Below are 17,766 nucleotides of genomic sequence, written 5' to 3' on the forward strand. Positions count from 1 at the left end.
TGTCAGTGAAAAACGGACGTCAAAAAAACAGAACATGCTCTATCTTGTCCGTTTTTCACTGACCGACTGCCCCCATACAATTGAATGGGTCCATTTTTAACGTCCATTTCTCAGAATGGCATCAGTGAAAAAACGTCCATTAAAAATTGTGCATGTAGCCTTAAAGGGAGTCTTTCACCTAATCTGAGCGTTTTAGACTGCTCATATCAGGTTATAGACTCTTTGACCCTCATTACAATCGTACCTTTCTCTTCTGTGTCCCTCGTCCAGATAATGAAAATAACACTTTTTAAACTTATGCAAATGATCTTCTGAAGGTGCCCAGGGGCGGCGTTACTGGGCGATGTGCCGCTCATGACATCCGCCGGCTGGAGGTGTGTTTTTCTGGGCACATCGCCCAGTAACGCCGCCCCTGGGCACCTTCAGAAGATCATTTGCATAAGTTTAAAAAGTGTTATTTTCATTATCTGGACGAGGAACACAGAAGAGAAAGGTACGATTGTAATGAGGGTCAAAGAGTCTATAACCTGATATGAGCAGTCTAAAACGCTCAGATTAGGTGAAAGACTCCCTTTAAAGTCCCGAAGAATCCCTTTAATTGTACGTGTTGCCAGGATGCTGCATCATCAGACACATCCCCTGGTGCCCAAGGGGCCGTGACCAGATATACAGAGTGCGACAATAAGGAGTGTAGTTATATACTGCACAATATTGACCTCCAGGATGGATAACAATCCCCAATTAGTGAAGAGGGATGAGGAAATGTTCCAGTATCCAAACTTTCCTCCAGGGTTCTTGAGGACTACGATGACTACATCAGCCTGGGATCTAGTTTTCTGAGGACTCTTGCAGCTCTCCCTCCTCCAATAAAGTAACTCAAAATGGTTATAAGGCAGCGGTTCTCAACCTAGGGGTCGCGACCACTTTGGGGGTCGATCGGCCCTTTCCGGGGGGTCGTCTGAGGCTTCCTATTGTGGGTCGCCCGCACAACGGCAGCGGCCCCTTATCCTCGCGCACAGGAAGTCATGTCCTATCATTGCCTGTGCTTGAAGGAGCCTGACGTCTGGACGGGTAAGTCGGGCCGCCTGTCTGCTGAGGTCCGAGTTTTTTCATTAATGACACCGCCGCTGAGCACCACTGCCACCAATGATTTAATTGAGCCTGGCTAATTTTATTTAAATTATTTGGCTGAGCAAGGCTTAATTTATTTGGGGGGACATGAAGCACCGCTGATATATTTATTTGGGGGACCCTGAACACTTCTGATTTATTTATTTGGGGGACCCTGAGCACCATTGATTTATTTATTTGGGGGGGGGGGGGACCTGAAGCACCGCTGATTTATTTATTTGGGGGACCCTGAGCACCATTGATTTATTTGGGGGAAACCTGATGCACCACTGATTTATTTGGGGGTACCCTGAGCACCGCTGATTTATTTATTTGGGGGAGACCTGAAGCCCCGCTGATTTATTTATTTGGGGGACCCTGAGCACTTCTGATTTATTTATTTGGGGGGGGACTTGAAGCACCACTGATTTATACACCATGCTTCAATACAAAATTTCATTTATTTGTAATTAGAAATAAATATTTGACAATATATAACATTTTGTCTTAGTGATTAATTACTCTGCTTTAATTATGTTCAATTTGTAGCAATAAAAATACATCCTGCATATCATATATTTACATTACAATTCATAACCGTAGCAAAATTAGTTATGACGTAGCAAGGAAAAAAAATGTAATGGTTGGGGGTCACCACAACATGAGGAACTGTATTAAGGGGTCACGGCTTTAGAAAGGTTGAGAACCACTGTTATAAAGGGTTGTTTCCATCATATAAAGTGAAGGTATATAGCTATCATATGACATCACTTTCAGGATCGTGGCGGGTCCGACCTCTGGGACCACCACTGATCCTGAGAACTAAGGGGCCACAGAGACTGATGCTTCCTGTACATCCAGGTGGATGGACGACCGCCATGGAGGGAAATCGTGGAAGAGGTCCCAGTGTTATGGTCCATTCTGTCGCAGGAATGGTGGGGATCCCAGCAGTCGGTCCCTCACCGATCATAAGCCATTGCTTCTTAGCATTGGAAAAATCTATTAAGGAATTATGTAGAACATGTATCCTTGGCAGTGAAAGTGTCAAAGGGGCGTAATCAGAATAACAGGCAATTCATTAATACTCCATAGCTTCTAGTAACTGGAACTATTTGCCATCAGGAGGTTTTAGCTGTTTACAGACTATGGGGTGGAACTGAGGAATGTGTGCTCGCCCGGCTGCTCCTTGGCATACCAAACCAGCGTCCGCTCCAGACTTACACACCTAGCAAAAACATCCTTAGTAAACACGGAGCGTCACACACTCTAGTAGAATGTAATCGTGCAGACACGTGAGGTCCAAATTCTTCATAATGAGGTTGGAAACTATATTAGGCGTTCCGGATCGATATGTGTAGATGTTCCACATCCGTATACGCGCTGTATACCTGCAGCCATGACCCCCGATAGGACCGTCTCCTTGACACCAAAGTCCAAAATGAGCAGGAATTTAAAGAGGGCCTGTCCTCGGATTCCACCCCCCCTTAAAATCAATACCTTATACTGTAGTCCGCCATCAGCAGATGACATTTTTTTGTGCCACTATGCTCCCCACTCCACTCTGTTCTGGCAACTATTTATGCTAATCTGTGGGAAAGGTACAGGGAGAAGGAGACCTCTGTTCTCCTCAGGGGGCGTCTTCTTCTCCCTGTCGGTGAAGTTGCGGACTACTTCCTGGGATCGGCACCCACTCCGATCAACTGCTCTTCAACATCTCCGACGCCAGAAACAGGTACAGGAACTGCACAGCTTCATCCTCTATGGAGTGGCCAGGAATGGTTATTACAGGGCAGCTCCCACCCACCTGAATGTGTAACCTGCCCTAGTCATTATATAGTGAACGGAGCCGCGTAGTTCCCATACCTGTTTGAGGCGCCAGACTTCCTGCAGAACAGCTCATGCAAGGCGGTCAGAACCCCACCGATCTGATAGGGCCGACATATCCCAAGGAATGGTCATCAATAGAAGGCTACATGCACACAACAGTGAAAAACGGACACGTGCTGTACATTTAAAAAAAAAAAGAAACTGCCCAATACCACCGTGTCCCTGAATCTTCTCCTTTAGCTGCATTTACAGCTGTTTTGGGGGCGCAACGGAGGCGCAAGTACCAAGGAAACAATCTTTCCTCCGCCGGGTCTGAAGACTCTGGGATTTTCAGGAAAGCCCCTTTAAACTTGGATGCAGTGGTGGAACACATTCTCTTAGTGCCCCAGCCAGGATTTCCAGGAACTGTCCCACCACCGGCCCCTACAAACAGCGGTCACCTACTGAGCCTACCTCAGCAAGGTAGCAGATGGAAGGCACCATGATAGCAGAATGAAACCACACTGTCATCAGTAACAATGGTGAATATAGGACCGCGGGGGAGCTGTATACACAAAACAGTCGTTTTCAAGGTACTGAAAACAATATAAAGCAATCCTGTGAATACACTACAAATGGCTTCATCTGGAAACCTCTTGCTCACATTTTGTTCATTAAAAAGGTGGAAAACGCTGTAATACAACGGCAATTCCAGAGGAAAAAATACCGTACAGAAAACGTCTTTTAAGCCGGAAATAAAACAGAACAAGTTTGAGACTCTGAATCATCCAAATATCGAAAATTATATAAAAAAAAAAAAAGCAGATGTGGAATATTGAGCAGAGCTAAGCAATGAAAAAGGGACCTTTCACTAGGACCAGGGACACAAGAAAATTATTGCATGGCACCAAAAATCCTGACTGATCAGCAGCACATCGCCCGTACAAAACACGATGTGCTGCCGACAAATGATTGTAATAACGACCGAGGAAATGCATGGAAATGAACTTCCCGATCAGTAGCGGATCTCCATACGCCTGGGTAAAAAGGCCCTAAGTTATCATGGACTGTAACATTACAATCTTAAAAGGGACACAAACAAATATCACATATTAAGAGCCTATATGTGAATGTTTTATGCAAATGTTCTGGATGTAGTTTTTAAAATCCCTTCCTGTTTTCTACTTCCTGTCCTTGCTGTTTAATTTCCCAGACTTCAGTACAGCAAACGGCCTCGCTCAACCTTCCCAGCTAGAGAGGGAAGGGGACGAGTGGCTCAGAGCATCACACTAAGGGCTCGCGCACACAACCATTGTTGTTTTGCGGTCCGCAAATTGCAGATCGACAAAACACGGATACTAACAGCATTCATTACGCATTTTGTGGAAAGCAACGGCCAGTGTAGTGCCCTAGAGCAAGGAGTACTTTGATATTTGCCTATATCCCCTAGGCAAAGTAAAAACTTACTTTATTTTATCTAAAAGGGTTAACTTGCACTGTTTAATTCTGTGTAACCGGTATATATACATATATATATATATATATATATATATATATATAGAGAGAGATATATATATATATATATATATATAGAGAGAGATATATGTTGTGATATATATCCTGTTCATTATCACTGTATTGACATGGCTCTGTGGAAAGGGTTAATGAATACTGAGAGACTGTTAGGGCTTTGATTGAGAAGCTGGTAATTTTCCACAGCTGCCATAGGGTTTAAAGAGGACCTCTCCCCTCTCCTGACATGTGTTCCCCATGTAACAAAAGTTCTGAAGCATCTAGTCTTATGGATCTATGTAAGTTATGAATGAATTGCCATTAGCCATCAGTAAGGTTAGCAGTCTGCAGTAAGAGTACAGGGGGGAGGTAACAAATTTGGGGGGGTGTATCTGCACAAACTCACTTTATCCAATTAGTGCTGCCATTTTCAGTCTGTGCAGACTGCTAACCTTACTGAAGGCTAATAGCAATTAATTCATAACTTCTAGTAGAGGAATGGCACAACATACAGACATAAGAATAGATTCTCCAGACTTGTTATTACATGGGGAATGCACGAAGCTATTAAAACACGCATGTCAGGAGAGGGGAGAGGTCCACTTTAAAGAAGACCATGTTTTGGAGGGAAAAATCCAGACTTGTTTACCACCAAAAAGCAGACAGCCTGACCTTTTAAATGTCTGTTTTTTAGCTATGTTTTTATATCTGGAAAACCCGCTGTGTCTTTGCCATTGAGTGTCATTGAAGCTCTAATGTAAGACTATACCAGACGGGAGCTGAAACATTGTATCTGTTTGTGCTGAGTTTCTCCACTCCACCCCTCCCACTAGAAGGTTCCAGTCTGGCAAAAACTGAGAGAGCAGTCAGAGCCCCTAGTGTGCTGCAGTTAGGGACCAGTGCTTGGAGGGGAGACTCGTGCCAGCCTGCATGAGTGACCAGAAGACGCTGAGATGGGGACGCTGAGCCACAGACCATGGGTCAATAGCCCTGTGACCAAGGAGCCACCCGGACTACTGAGCTACAGACCGTGGGCCCTTGATCAGGATGCTAGCATTCTGAAAGAGAGAGGGACAGCTAGCTCAAGCCTTTCCTCAACAACAGACCCTTCTTCTGCCAGGGAGGAGATTGGAGAAGCCAGCCCTACGCCTCGCCTGTATGGTTTTGTACCTGAATCCCTCCAATAAAGAAGCACCCTGGTTTACTGCTGACTCTCTGGACTTATTTCCCGTTGGGGTGCATCACGCCGTACCATCCCTCCCGGAGTGCAGCAACACGTGGTGACACCTCAACGGTGTCCGGGGGACCCAGCGGATTTCAGTGCGGTTGCTCCACACATGAATCCTGAACGTGTGCATGTACCCTAGAAGTGAATGAGGCTGAGCTGCAATACCAAGCACAGCCACTATACAGCGCTGTGCTTGGTGAGCTGAGGGAAGGCCACGGCGCAACTGCGAGCCCTGGTGGCTTCTCAAACAGCTGATTGGCAGGGATGTCGGGTGTTGGACACCCACTTATCAGATACTGATGACCTTTCCAGAGAATAGGTAATCAGTTAAAAAACCCTGGAAGCACTCTGTAGTGCTTTCATTGGGTTCCGTGTTGGGTTCAAGTGAATGGGTCTGCATTAGAGATGCGGTGCACAAACTGCCGTTGCCCGTATATTGCGGACCTGCAATATGGGCACGGCCAGGTGGATGAGCCTTTAATATGCATGGCGATTTGTCCGTATGACAAGTGTAAACCTAAAAGAAATCAAAAGAGGAAAGGAGATGATTGTAAAGCGTCCTCAGAACACAACACATTAAAAATGGTTTCATGCTTCCCTATATACCCTAAAGGGAAAATGTCTTATATACATATCTTATTAAAGAGGACCTCTCCCCCCATGCATTCAATAACAATTCTGGAACATCTATTCCTATGGCTCTATGTTGTGCCATTCCTTTATTATTTCTTCTAGAAGTTATGAATTTCCAGCAGTCTGCAGTAAGGGTACAGAGGGGAGGTAACCAGTTGGGGGTGTGTCCCTGCACAGACTCACTCTATCCAATCAGTGCTGCCATTTTCAGACTGTGCAGGTACACACCCCCAACTGGTTACCTCCCCTCTGTACCCTTACTGCAGACTGCTGGCAATTCATTCATAACTTCTAATAGAAATAATAGAGGAATGACACAACATACAGACATAAGAATAGATGCTCCAGAATTGTTATTACATGGGGAACGCATGAAGCTATTAAAACAGGCATGTCAGGAGAGGGAAGAGGTCCTCTTTAAAATAAATGGGGAAGCAGAATATTAAAATACAGGAAAGCCACGTGGTTATAGTTTCCATGTAAATGCACCATATGCGGCAGCGCATGTGTTCATAAGAAGTGAAACCACACTATTAATAAAAAGTTACAGCTGTGCTAAGTTTAGAGCAGAAAGCCTTCTCGGCATCACAGAGTGCAGATCATAAGCTGTGCTCAAGGACCGTCAAAGGGGTTAAACATAGGACAAAAGGCAAAATATCTCCACATGAAACACAAAGGGTCCCGTCTCATGACGACACCACCAGCAGTACGTCCTATTAAGGCAAACGGAGACCCTGGAGGGTGCCCCCCCTATGAGCGGATACAATTCTGGAGGACTCCTGCAACTCATGTATTAAAAAGAGCCATTTATCTTCCACCAATGAAATCAGCTGCTTGTACGGGGGGGGGACCACATTCTTTAAAGGATTATATTACCGTATATTGTAACAGGTTCAAGAATAAGCACAAAATAAGGTGGAAATAAAAACAGAAAATAAAATGAAAGATATATTTTTTCCCACATTCTCCCATCACTTAGATACCAATTCCCTACTTTCCTCCAATGTTGGGGGTTCTATTGAAACGGACTTCAAATCGCCATACGATTCTGTCATAGGTCATAAACCTTCTTTATAATTGCTGCCTATAAAGGCCTCAGCAAGCTCTGAAAATAGTCTCATTTGCATTTCTTAGGGGAGGCAGTCAGGCTAGATTCACACACAGTATTTTTTAGGCTTTTTTTTTTAATTTCCCCATGCATTTGTTATTTTTTTTTTTTTTAACACAGTTTTGGTAAGGATTTTCATTCCTGGCCATTGTCAATGGAATTCTGGATGCGGAATCAGGGTCAAGAACGGACAGGAGACCTCTTTTTTCTGCGGTGTGGTTTTTAAAACTGCACCACATGGATTAACATGCAGTTTCCCCACTGAACACAAGTTCTACATGGATTTTTGGTGCGGAATCCATGGCAGTGATTAGCAAAAACACTTCCGTTTTTGATAATACAACCATCTGCATCCGTTGGATGAACGGATCCGGTTGTATATCTTTAAAATAGCCATGACGGATCCAGCACTAACACCAGGGCGGATCAGTTTCTATTGTGTCAGAGAAAACGGATCCGACACCAGCGACTCTACATTGTGTTTCCATGTTGGATCCGTCTTCCTCCGCAACCCATGCCGGACAGAAAAAACGCTGCTTGCAGCGGTTTTTTTGTCCAGGTAATGGGAACGAAACCAAACGGAACAGAATGCATTCTGGTACTTTCCGTTCCGTTTTGTCCCCATTCATTAGTTTTTCTCTCCGGTATTGAGTTCCTCTGCCGATCTCAATACTGGAAAAGAAAAACACAGATGTGAAAATCGCCTTAGTTCCCCCCTCTGCGCTGCTGCTAGATAAGTAAATAGTGTGATCCTATTGAAGAAGGGGGTCCATGTGCTGCTTTCAGGTATAAGAGCATGGTGGGGGTCATCTGCTATTTAGGATGAGGTGGTTATACGCTATATTTGTATGGTTTATGTTTAGAGGACTGCAGTAGTAATTCTATTCCTACAATATGACGGTGCATCTCCACTATCTGGCAGTGTTACAAACCCCCCCCCAACCACCCGAGTACTTATTACACATGTGCCCAGCCCAGCATTTTGGAAGTCTCCAGTTATAGATTCAATTTCCTAGTCAACATATTTCCTGGCAAGGAGATCTCTGCCAAATCCTATGGGCATAGTCTGACCTGGCATGTCTCCCTATCCCATGACTGCCACCTGTTCCCCCACGCTTTACATTATAAGGTTTCACTGCCATGTCTGAGGTGCCCTGTGCCAAACAGCTAAGAAATCTGACATTGGTTAACCTTTCCGCCGCCGCGGCTTTCAGGTTAAAAGGAAAACATCCTTTATAGCAGAGATTTGCATCGGCTTCTGGAAAGACAGAACGGGTGACACATCTAATCAATATGGAACCTGAACAAGCAGCACTCCTTCACCCATCACACAGGAGGTCATTTATGAAGACTGGCATTTTAGACGCCGGTCTAAATAAAGCCCCATAGCTGGCGGTGGACTCAAAGAAGTTATGAAAAGTCGCCGGCCTCACATTCAGCGCCAGTTCTAAATGTAAGACAGCTTTGAGATCCCACAGGTTTTCCAGATGCATAAAAAACACAAGAACGTTCTTTCAAAACTTTGACTAGATGGTATAATGGTTCTTACAAGCTTTACAAAATGGGTCTCGCAGACGATGATTTATGTTGGCGATGTAAGACACAAAGAGGTTCGCTAGGTCACATTGGGTGGCATTGCCCATCAATTCGCTCCTATTGGGACCAAGTTGAACAAAAAAAATTAATGAAATATGTAACACCACAATAGAGTGAACTCCCAATCGGAACTTTTATGGCTACCCTCCAATAAGTGGCAACCATCGATGTTTAAGGGTCCATTCACACGTCCGTAAGTGTTCTGCGGATACGCAAAACATGGACACTGGCAATGTGCATTCCGCATTTTGCGGACCGCACATCGCCGGCACTATAATGGAAAATGTCTAATCTTGTCCGCAATATTTTTTGCATGGATGCGGAATTGCGGATCCGCAAATGCGGACAGCACATTCCGGCCCCATTAAAAAAAGAATGGGTCTGCCCCCGTTCTGCAAAATTGCGGAACGGATGCGGACGTGTGAATGGACCCTAATTTACCGACCCTTCTAGTTCCAGCAGCTAGGTTACTAATTCCGTTAAAGTGGTTAAACTCTTCACCTCCCTCACTAAAGAATTGGTACGAAAAGATTGACCAGATTTTCTTGATGGAGGAATTGGCGAGCTGGGCAACTAGGTCTCATTCTAAGTTTTTGCTGCTATGGAAGCCACGGAAATTCATCTCTGCAGAATTGTGGCCTCTGGCATTAGAACTATTAAATGAATAGGTAGGACTTGCTGCTTTACATACTTAGACTGCCGTCATGCAAGGTTTTGTCGTTCCGTAGTTATTGTATGGGTTATTCATCTAGGTGGTCTATTCCCACCAGTCTCCAAATTGTTGTACATTTCTATGTAACATGGAGATCTGTGTTCTTACATAATACAAGCCATTGTATATCTTTACCTTCCCATCCCCCCCCCACATCTCACATCCCCTCCCCCCTCTCTGCTTACCTTATTACATTTATGTTCACTTTGTATGTAATATGATGCTCTGATAACGACAATGTCATTACGTCTCACTTGATCACAGTTCTGTATGCTTTGTATTAATAATAAGAGATTTGTAAATGTAAGACGGCTTCCTTGCTGCTCACATTAGACCTAAAATAGGCCTAGAAACTAGGAATGAGACGGGCCTTCCGGCATATCCCCTTATGTAGACCTGATGTGAGCGGGGGAAAAGTCGTAGATTGCAGCTCAAATAATCTGCGCCAAAAACACAGTCCTAATATTCGGTGTATTTCGGATAGTAACTGACCCCCACAGTTTTTGGATTCTTATCTACAGCACAAAGAGGAGTCAGAATAAGACTAGACGCCAAATCAGACTCCTGAAGGAGGTTTGCAGGAGTCCAAGAAGATGGATACTGTACCCCCACAGTGGAGGGACACTCCCAGGAGAAACGGTACGCGTCTTCTACGTGCCCGCATGCTGCTCGAGGAAAGTTCTGTCGGCTCCTCCATCGCGTCCAAACAGGAAAAATAAGAAATAGGATCCTCTGCATCCAAACAGTAAAATCCACGATTCTTTGTTTCACTCGCCTAAAATGTACAGCAGTGCAGTAGCAAAAGGCCAACGCGTTTCAGATGAAACAGATCACACTTGGACACGCAAGTGACCCCTTGCACACGAGCGTTATTTGGGTGAGCTGCATTTTTTTTGCGTCTCGGATGTGGACCCCCTTCACCAAGTTCAATGGGGCCGCAAGAGATGCGAACAGCAATCTGTGTGCCGTCCGCATCTGTTGCTCCGCTCCGTGGCCCTGAAAAAAAAAAAAATAAATAGAACATGCCCTATTCTTGTCTGTTTGCACCCACGGCACAGTTTGTGTGTATGAGGCCTAAGGGTGAGCGTTTCATCAAAACACATTGGTTCTTTGCTACTGCACATTTTAGGCTACATGCACACGACCGTATGTGTTTGTTGCTGTCCGAAAAAAATTAAAAATAAAATAAAAAAAAAATCCGTTTTTTTTTGCATATCCGTTGTAACAGTGCCGAAAATGGACAAGAATAGGACATTTTTTTTGCGGGGCTACGGAACAGACATACTGAGTGCGGACAGAACAAGGTGAAATAATAGGGGCCGCATCCTATCCGCAAAAAAAAAAAAAACGGATGGACACGGAAACATAACGACATTCGTGTGCATGCAGCCTTAAGATATGACATGAAGAATGGTTGACTACTGTTTGGATGCCGAGGAGCCCCTTCTTTCTTGTCGGGACAGAAGTCCGAGTAACCATATACCATTCCTCTGAGCGAGCAGTGATCGGGGATGAGGGATCATTATCCGCACTTATATGCAGCCATGATCGCTGCTGTATGGGGATGAAGGATCGTTACTACGATTGCTCATCCCTATATGATGATGTGGTTTGTGGGTGGCACATCCCACGAGCTGCTGAGAAATGAGGAATTTTGGTGTTGCGTGAAACATGCGATCACCCGACAAATGAGAGCACGCAGCACGAGACAAGTTTTGGGGAGTAACGTTTGTACGAATCTCCGTTCCCGATACCTGGCCCGACCCTCTGCTCTCCAGCACAACACATCACATGGAGAAGGATCTAGAGAAGCGGTTACACAGGCAGTGCCAACCTCTGCCCAGCAGAAGTATTAAAATATCAACTAAGGAGCCCGAGGGTAGGATCCGTCTCCTGCCATCATGTCACACGGAGCTGCAGATATTAGGAACTAGCGGATCTGTCTTCCAGTCGGCGTCCTCCCAGGAGGCATATACTGAGCTGTAGGGTCACAGCCTTGGGGGCACATTGATGTAATTAGGTTGAGGATCCGGTATGTGGCTGAGAAACACTGACCGAGGCAATGTCCTTACGAGAGAAGCAGCAACTGAATAAATAAGTGGAAGGCGCACAATCGCCGGGGGCTCTTCTTCTACCCGCCAGGCCTGCGCCATTTACTGCAAGTCGACAAACTAGAGGCATGGGAGCTCCAGGATGGCGGCTGCCCCTGGTGTCACGGGAGTTTACGATAGTTGGATGACTGGTTGACAAAGGGGAGAGAGTTTTTATGGTTTATGCCGTAACATCAGCACCCACAAAGCGTTACGATGGGAGTAGCGGCATTAGAAATAAAAAAATTAAAAAAAGGCTGGTTGGCGGATTCATATCTCCAACAATTCAGTGCAATTTGCACATACGTTGTCTATGTTCAAAAAAAAAAGGTAGTCCTTAAGACCTCCTGCACACGGCCGTTTTATTTTCCCCGTTTACTGGCCGTTTTTTGCGTTCCGTATACGGAACCATTCATTTCAATGGTTCCGCAAAAAAAACGGAATGTACTCCGTATGCATTCCGTTTCCGTATTTCCGTTCCGTTTTAACATAGAACATGTCCTATTATTGCCCGCAAATCACGGTCCGTGGCACCATTCAAGTCAATGGGTCCGCAAAAAAAACGGAACACATACGGAAATGTATCCGTATGTCTTCCGTTTCCGTTCCGTTTTTTGCTGAACCATCTATTGAAAATGTTATGCCCAGCCCAATTTTATCTAAGTAATTACTGTATATGCCATACGGAAAAAACGGATCGGAAAAACGGAACAAAAACGGAAACAAAAAAACGGAACAACGGATCCGTGAAAAACGGACCGCAAAACACTGAAAAAGCCATACGATCGTGTGCAATAAGCCTAGGGGATGTCCAAAACGGATGCTGTACAGACTGAATGTTGCAGATTGAGGTGAATGGGGCCGCATCTGCAAATAGCGGGCACATGGCCGGTGCCCGTGCATTGTGGACCACTGTTTGCGGTCCGCGGCACAGGCTGCACACATTCATATCGAGAGGGTAAAAAGCTAACCGCTCACCATGGTGTCACTACTAGACAATCCTCGGTGATGTATATGCATTATAGAACAGCTCTATTGTTTCCTACAATGTATCAGTATGGATAACAGGCACTGTACAGACTGAAGAGCACAAGAGGTTAGCCTCTGGAGGTGAGGAACAATGCCTCGATTCACTGACAGTAAGCAGAGCTTTTGACAATGGGGACAACACAGAAACAAATTCATTAGGAAGTCTCAGAACATGACGGTCAGTCCGCTCCCGATAGATTACAGCTCTTGGTGATTGCGGCGCCGACATTCACGGTCAACTTCCTGATCTGACAACTGGCAGCTCAAATAATATAAAAAAAACTAAGTTATCAGACTGGGCGGAGCGCAGACTCCCATCATCAGTACCTGCAGGAGACTGGAAACAGTGCTCAGAAGAGAACCCAAAAACCTGCATGACTGGGAGAGGTTTCCAGGAGACATCGCCATCAGTTTTATTACTGGGGATATAGTGATTGTTTTAAAAGGGCATCTGTCAGCAGTTTTGTCCCTATGACACTGTCTGACCTGTTACGTGTGCACTTGGCAGCTGAAGACATCTGTGTTGGTCCCATGTTCCTATGTGCCCGCATTGCTGAGAAATATGGTGTTTTAATATATGCAAATGAGCCTCTTGGAGCAACGGGGGCGTTTCCATTACACCTACAGGCTCTGCTCTCTCTGCAACTGCGGCGTCCTCTGTACTTTGGCAGGACCGGGTGTGACGACATTTTCACTGCCTGGTCCTGTCAGAGTGCAGCAGTTGCAGAGAGAGCAGAGCCTCTAGGTGTAATGGAAACGCCCCCGTTGCTCCTAGAGGCTCATTTGCATATATTAAAACACCATTGTACTCAGCAATGCGGGCACATATGAACATGGGGCCAACACAGATGTCTTCAGCTGCCAAGTGCACATGTAACAGGTCAAACTGTCTCTAGGTACAGAACTGCTGACAGATGCCCTCTCGCAGATCATAAATATATCATTACAATAAAAAGTCACCATTTTTGCTGCAGTTTTCCGCTATACGCCCAGTTATGGCATATGGACATCATGGGGAGGTCAACCTACTGGAAACCTTCTCTATAAGCCAAGGTAGAAAACTGCAAAGCCAAAACTTAGACAGTGGAGTCTGCCGAGGCATCACACGGCCGCCCATCGGTTGTGGCCACCGCAGGGAAAATGACCGGCTGTACTCCATAAAGCAAGGGTTAAACTTGTCAGGCCAGAGGCGAGCAGGGTCCCACCATGGAGCTGTACGCTTAGGGCCGATTCACACGGCTGCGCTCAGTCCAGGAAACACAGCCCATGTGTCAGACGCATCTCCCCCCGACCTCACTGCAAGTTAGTCATTTATTACAGTCAGCTCCTATCTGGTTGTGGGTCCATTGTACTGTACTCATATCACTGTCCGGTCAGGTCGGGGGCGCCACGCTTCAGTCCAGGAGGTGCACATGAACCGCGTTTCCTGGACCGAGCGCGGTCGTGTGAATCAGCCCTTAGAGAAGCCGGAGCAGCAGTGTTCAGCCGCTCGTCAAGGTGGATAAAGATTTAAACATCTAATCCAGGGATCAGAAACCTTCAGTGGCTGTGAAACCACAACTCCCAGCATGCACACTTGGGGTACTTTTACACTAGCGTTTTTCTTTTCCGGCATAGAGTTCCGTCACAGAGGCTCAATACCGGAAAAGAACGGATCAGGCATATCGCCATGCATTCTGAATGGAGAGTAATCCGTTCAGGATGCATCAGGATGTCTTCAGTTCAGTCATTTTGCCTTTTCAGGACGGAGATAATACCGCAGCATGCTACGGTATTTTCTCCGTCCAAAATTCCGGAACACATGCCGGATCCGGCATTATTTTACATTGAAATGCATTAATGCCGGATCTGGCCCTAAGTGTTCGGTTCCGTTTTTCCAGGTTTTGCAGTCTGCCCAGACCTTTAAAGATGCGAAAATGATAAATACCGGATCCGTTCTTCCGGATGACAACCGGAGAGACGGATCCGGTATTGCAATGCATTTGTGAGATGGATCCGCATCCGGACCCGTCTACAAATGGTATCCGTTTGCATACAGATTGCCGAAATCCAGCAACACAAGTGTGAAAGTGCCCTTAACCTGCGGCCCTCCAGCTGGTACAAAACTACAATTCCCAGCATGCCCTAATAGCTGTAGGCTGTCCAGGCATATTGGGAGTTGTAGTTCTGCATCCCCGGGTCAGGAGATATCACAGGAAACCACAGTAACCATCTCGGGCCGTGTTCACAAGCTGCAGCCCTCGGGGCGTACAGTACTGGTCCACAAGGTGGTCGCCTCACAGTCCGCCATGTGTGAACGCGCCCTTAGAACGCCCAGGTCCTGAATGGCAGATCTGCCTGCGTCCAGAGCCCGGACATGCGGACCACCCAGCTTTCCCAGAAACAGATACCAGCGAGACCCAGCAGCATACAGCCACATTTCTCCTGCCCCATCACTGTAGGGCTGTATTCACACATTAGATCGCTTCAAAAACCGCAGCAGAATCTGCAGGTGCGATTACATCCCCGGTCCTCCCAGCCAGTGACAGCGCCGCCCCTCCCCCCTCAGCTCCAGGACTAGGCTCCAAAACCGCAGGCTCTAGTAAGCAGAGGATCCGGCGCCGCAGCCACCTCCCCCGGCCTCCCTCCTGCTTGCCTGCCGCCCACACCCCGGCCTGGAGCTGACGGTACCGCGGGTCCTGTGTGTACGGAGCCTGACACAATGTATCACCCTGCAGGTCACGTGGCCCCATGGAATTCTGCCCGGCCGGTGACATGTGACGCTTCCTGCAGAGTGTAAGCTCCTCGGGCCAGCCTCCCCTCCCCCCGTATGTCGCCGGTGCTGTACACTACCGCCGATGTGAGCGACATAACTGTACGGCGCTGCGGTCTAGGTCGGCAGCACAGAGACAGGTTCTCAGCCTTGGCACACAATGCACACGTCTGGGGAGGTGCCATGCAGGGTGCCCGGCGCTGTGCACACACCGGGGGCAGCTCCTACCTTCTGGGAGTTCTGCTGCAGGACATTTTGCTCCACGGTCATGGCCCAGCTCCTCCCCGCGCTGCTTCTGCTGCTGCTGCTGAGATCCTGAGCACGGGGCAGCGGCTGCGGGGTGAGCGGCTGTCGGGGCAGCGGGCGGGCACATGGGCCATGCACTGCGGGGGTCCACGAGCCGGGAAGACGAGCCCCAACCGCACCGCAACTGCTGCTACACGACGGCACCGCCCGAGTCTCCTGAGCGGCGGTACCACTCCCACTCCTCACATGGCCGGCAGGGGGCGGCCGCTCTCCAGCAATGCTGGCATGTCCACCAGGGGGCAGCCGAACTAGAGCGCCGCTCCCCGCCCTGCTGCTGCCGGTGCGTCCGGGTACTTCTCGTCACGTACTCGGCGCCGGTCACACCTAACGTTACTGCGCCGCAGTGCGAGCGGCTGAGGAGGTAAAGGGGTTTTATGTGCCGTACGCTGACAGTATACACTGCACTGTACTGACATTGTACTGCTCATGCTCCTCCTATATACACTGCACTGTGCTCCTCCTATATACACTGCACACAATACACTGCTCATATACTGCAGTCTATTGCTCCTACTAAATACCCTGCACTGTACTGACAGTATACTGCCCCTGCTGTATGCATTGTACTGCTCCTGTGTACACTGCACTGTACTCCTGACATTATACTGCTCCTCCTGTGTACACTGCACTGTACTCCTGACATTATACTGCTCCTCCACTATACACTGCACTGCACTCCTGACATTGTACTGCTCCTCCACTATAGACTGCACTGTACTCCTGACATTGTACTGCTCCTCCTGTATATACTGCACTGTACTCCTGACATTGTACTGCTCCTCCACTATAGACTGCGCTGTACTCCTGACATTGTACTGCTCCTCCACTATAGACTGCACTGCACTCCTGACATTGTACTGCTCCTCCTGTATATACTGCACTGTACTCCTGACATTGTACTGCTCCTCCACTATAGACTGCGCTGTACTCCTGACATTGTACTGCTTCTCCTATATACACTGCACTGTACTCCTGACATTGTACTGCTCCTCCTGTATACACTGCACTGCACTCCTGACATGGTACTGCTCCTCCACTATAGACTGCACTGTACTCCTGACATTGTACTGCTTCTCCTATATACACTGCACTGTACTTCTGACATTGTACTGCTCCTCCTGTATATACTGCACTGTACTCCTGACATTGTACTGCTTCTCCTATATACACTGCACTCCTGACATTATACTGCTCCTCCTATATACACTGCACTGTGCTTCTCCTATATACACTGCACACAATACACTGCTCATATACTGCAGTCTAGTGCTCCTACTAAATACCCTGCACTGTACTGACAGTATACTGCCCCTGCTGTATGCATTGTACTGCTCCTGTGTACACTGCACTGTACTCCTGACATTATACTGCTCCTCCTGTGTACACTGCACTGTACTCCTGACATTGTACTGCTCCTCCTGTGTACACTGCACTGTACTCCTGACATTATACTGCTCCTCCACTATACACTGCACTGCACTCCTGACATTGTACTGCTCCTCCACTATAGACTGCGCTGTACTCCTGACATTGTACTGCTCCTCCTGTATATACTGCACTGTACTCCTGACATTGTACTGCTCCTCCACTATAGACTGCGCTGTACTCCTGACATTGTACTGCTCCTCCACTATAGACTGCACTGTACTCCTGACATTGTACTGCTCCTCCTGTATATACTGCACTGTACTCCTGACATTGTACTGCTCCTCCACTATAGACTGCGCTGTACTCCTGACATTGTACTGCTCCTCCACTATAGACTGCACTGTACTCCTGACATTGTACTGCTCCTCCTGTATATACTGCACTGTACTCCTGACATTGTACTGCTCCTGTGTACACTGCACTGTACTCCTGACATTGTACTGCTTCTCCTATATA

General features: G+C 47.0%; 1 protein-coding gene across 3 annotated transcripts in view; it reads right to left on the reverse strand.

The window, feature by feature from the left end:
* Window positions 1-16,080, reverse strand: part of USP25 (ubiquitin specific peptidase 25) — a 144,121-nt gene extending 128,041 nt beyond the window's left edge. For 2 of the 3 annotated variants that reach the window (XM_040423224.1, XM_040423223.1), the window contains exon 1: window positions 15,805-16,080. In XM_040423224.1, coding sequence (XP_040279158.1) covers window positions 15,805-15,846 — 42 coding nt within the window. In that variant the 5' untranslated portion in view covers window positions 15,847-16,080. The remainder of the gene's footprint in view (window positions 1-15,804) is intronic. The other variant, XM_040423226.1, reaches the window with a different exon arrangement.
* Window positions 16,081-17,766: the final 1,686 nt, after the last annotated feature.

The sequence above is a fragment of the Bufo bufo genome, chromosome 3 (genome assembly GCF_905171765.1).
Source record: "Bufo bufo chromosome 3, aBufBuf1.1, whole genome shotgun sequence".
In the NCBI taxonomy this organism is placed as follows: Eukaryota; Metazoa; Chordata; class Amphibia; order Anura; family Bufonidae; genus Bufo; species Bufo bufo.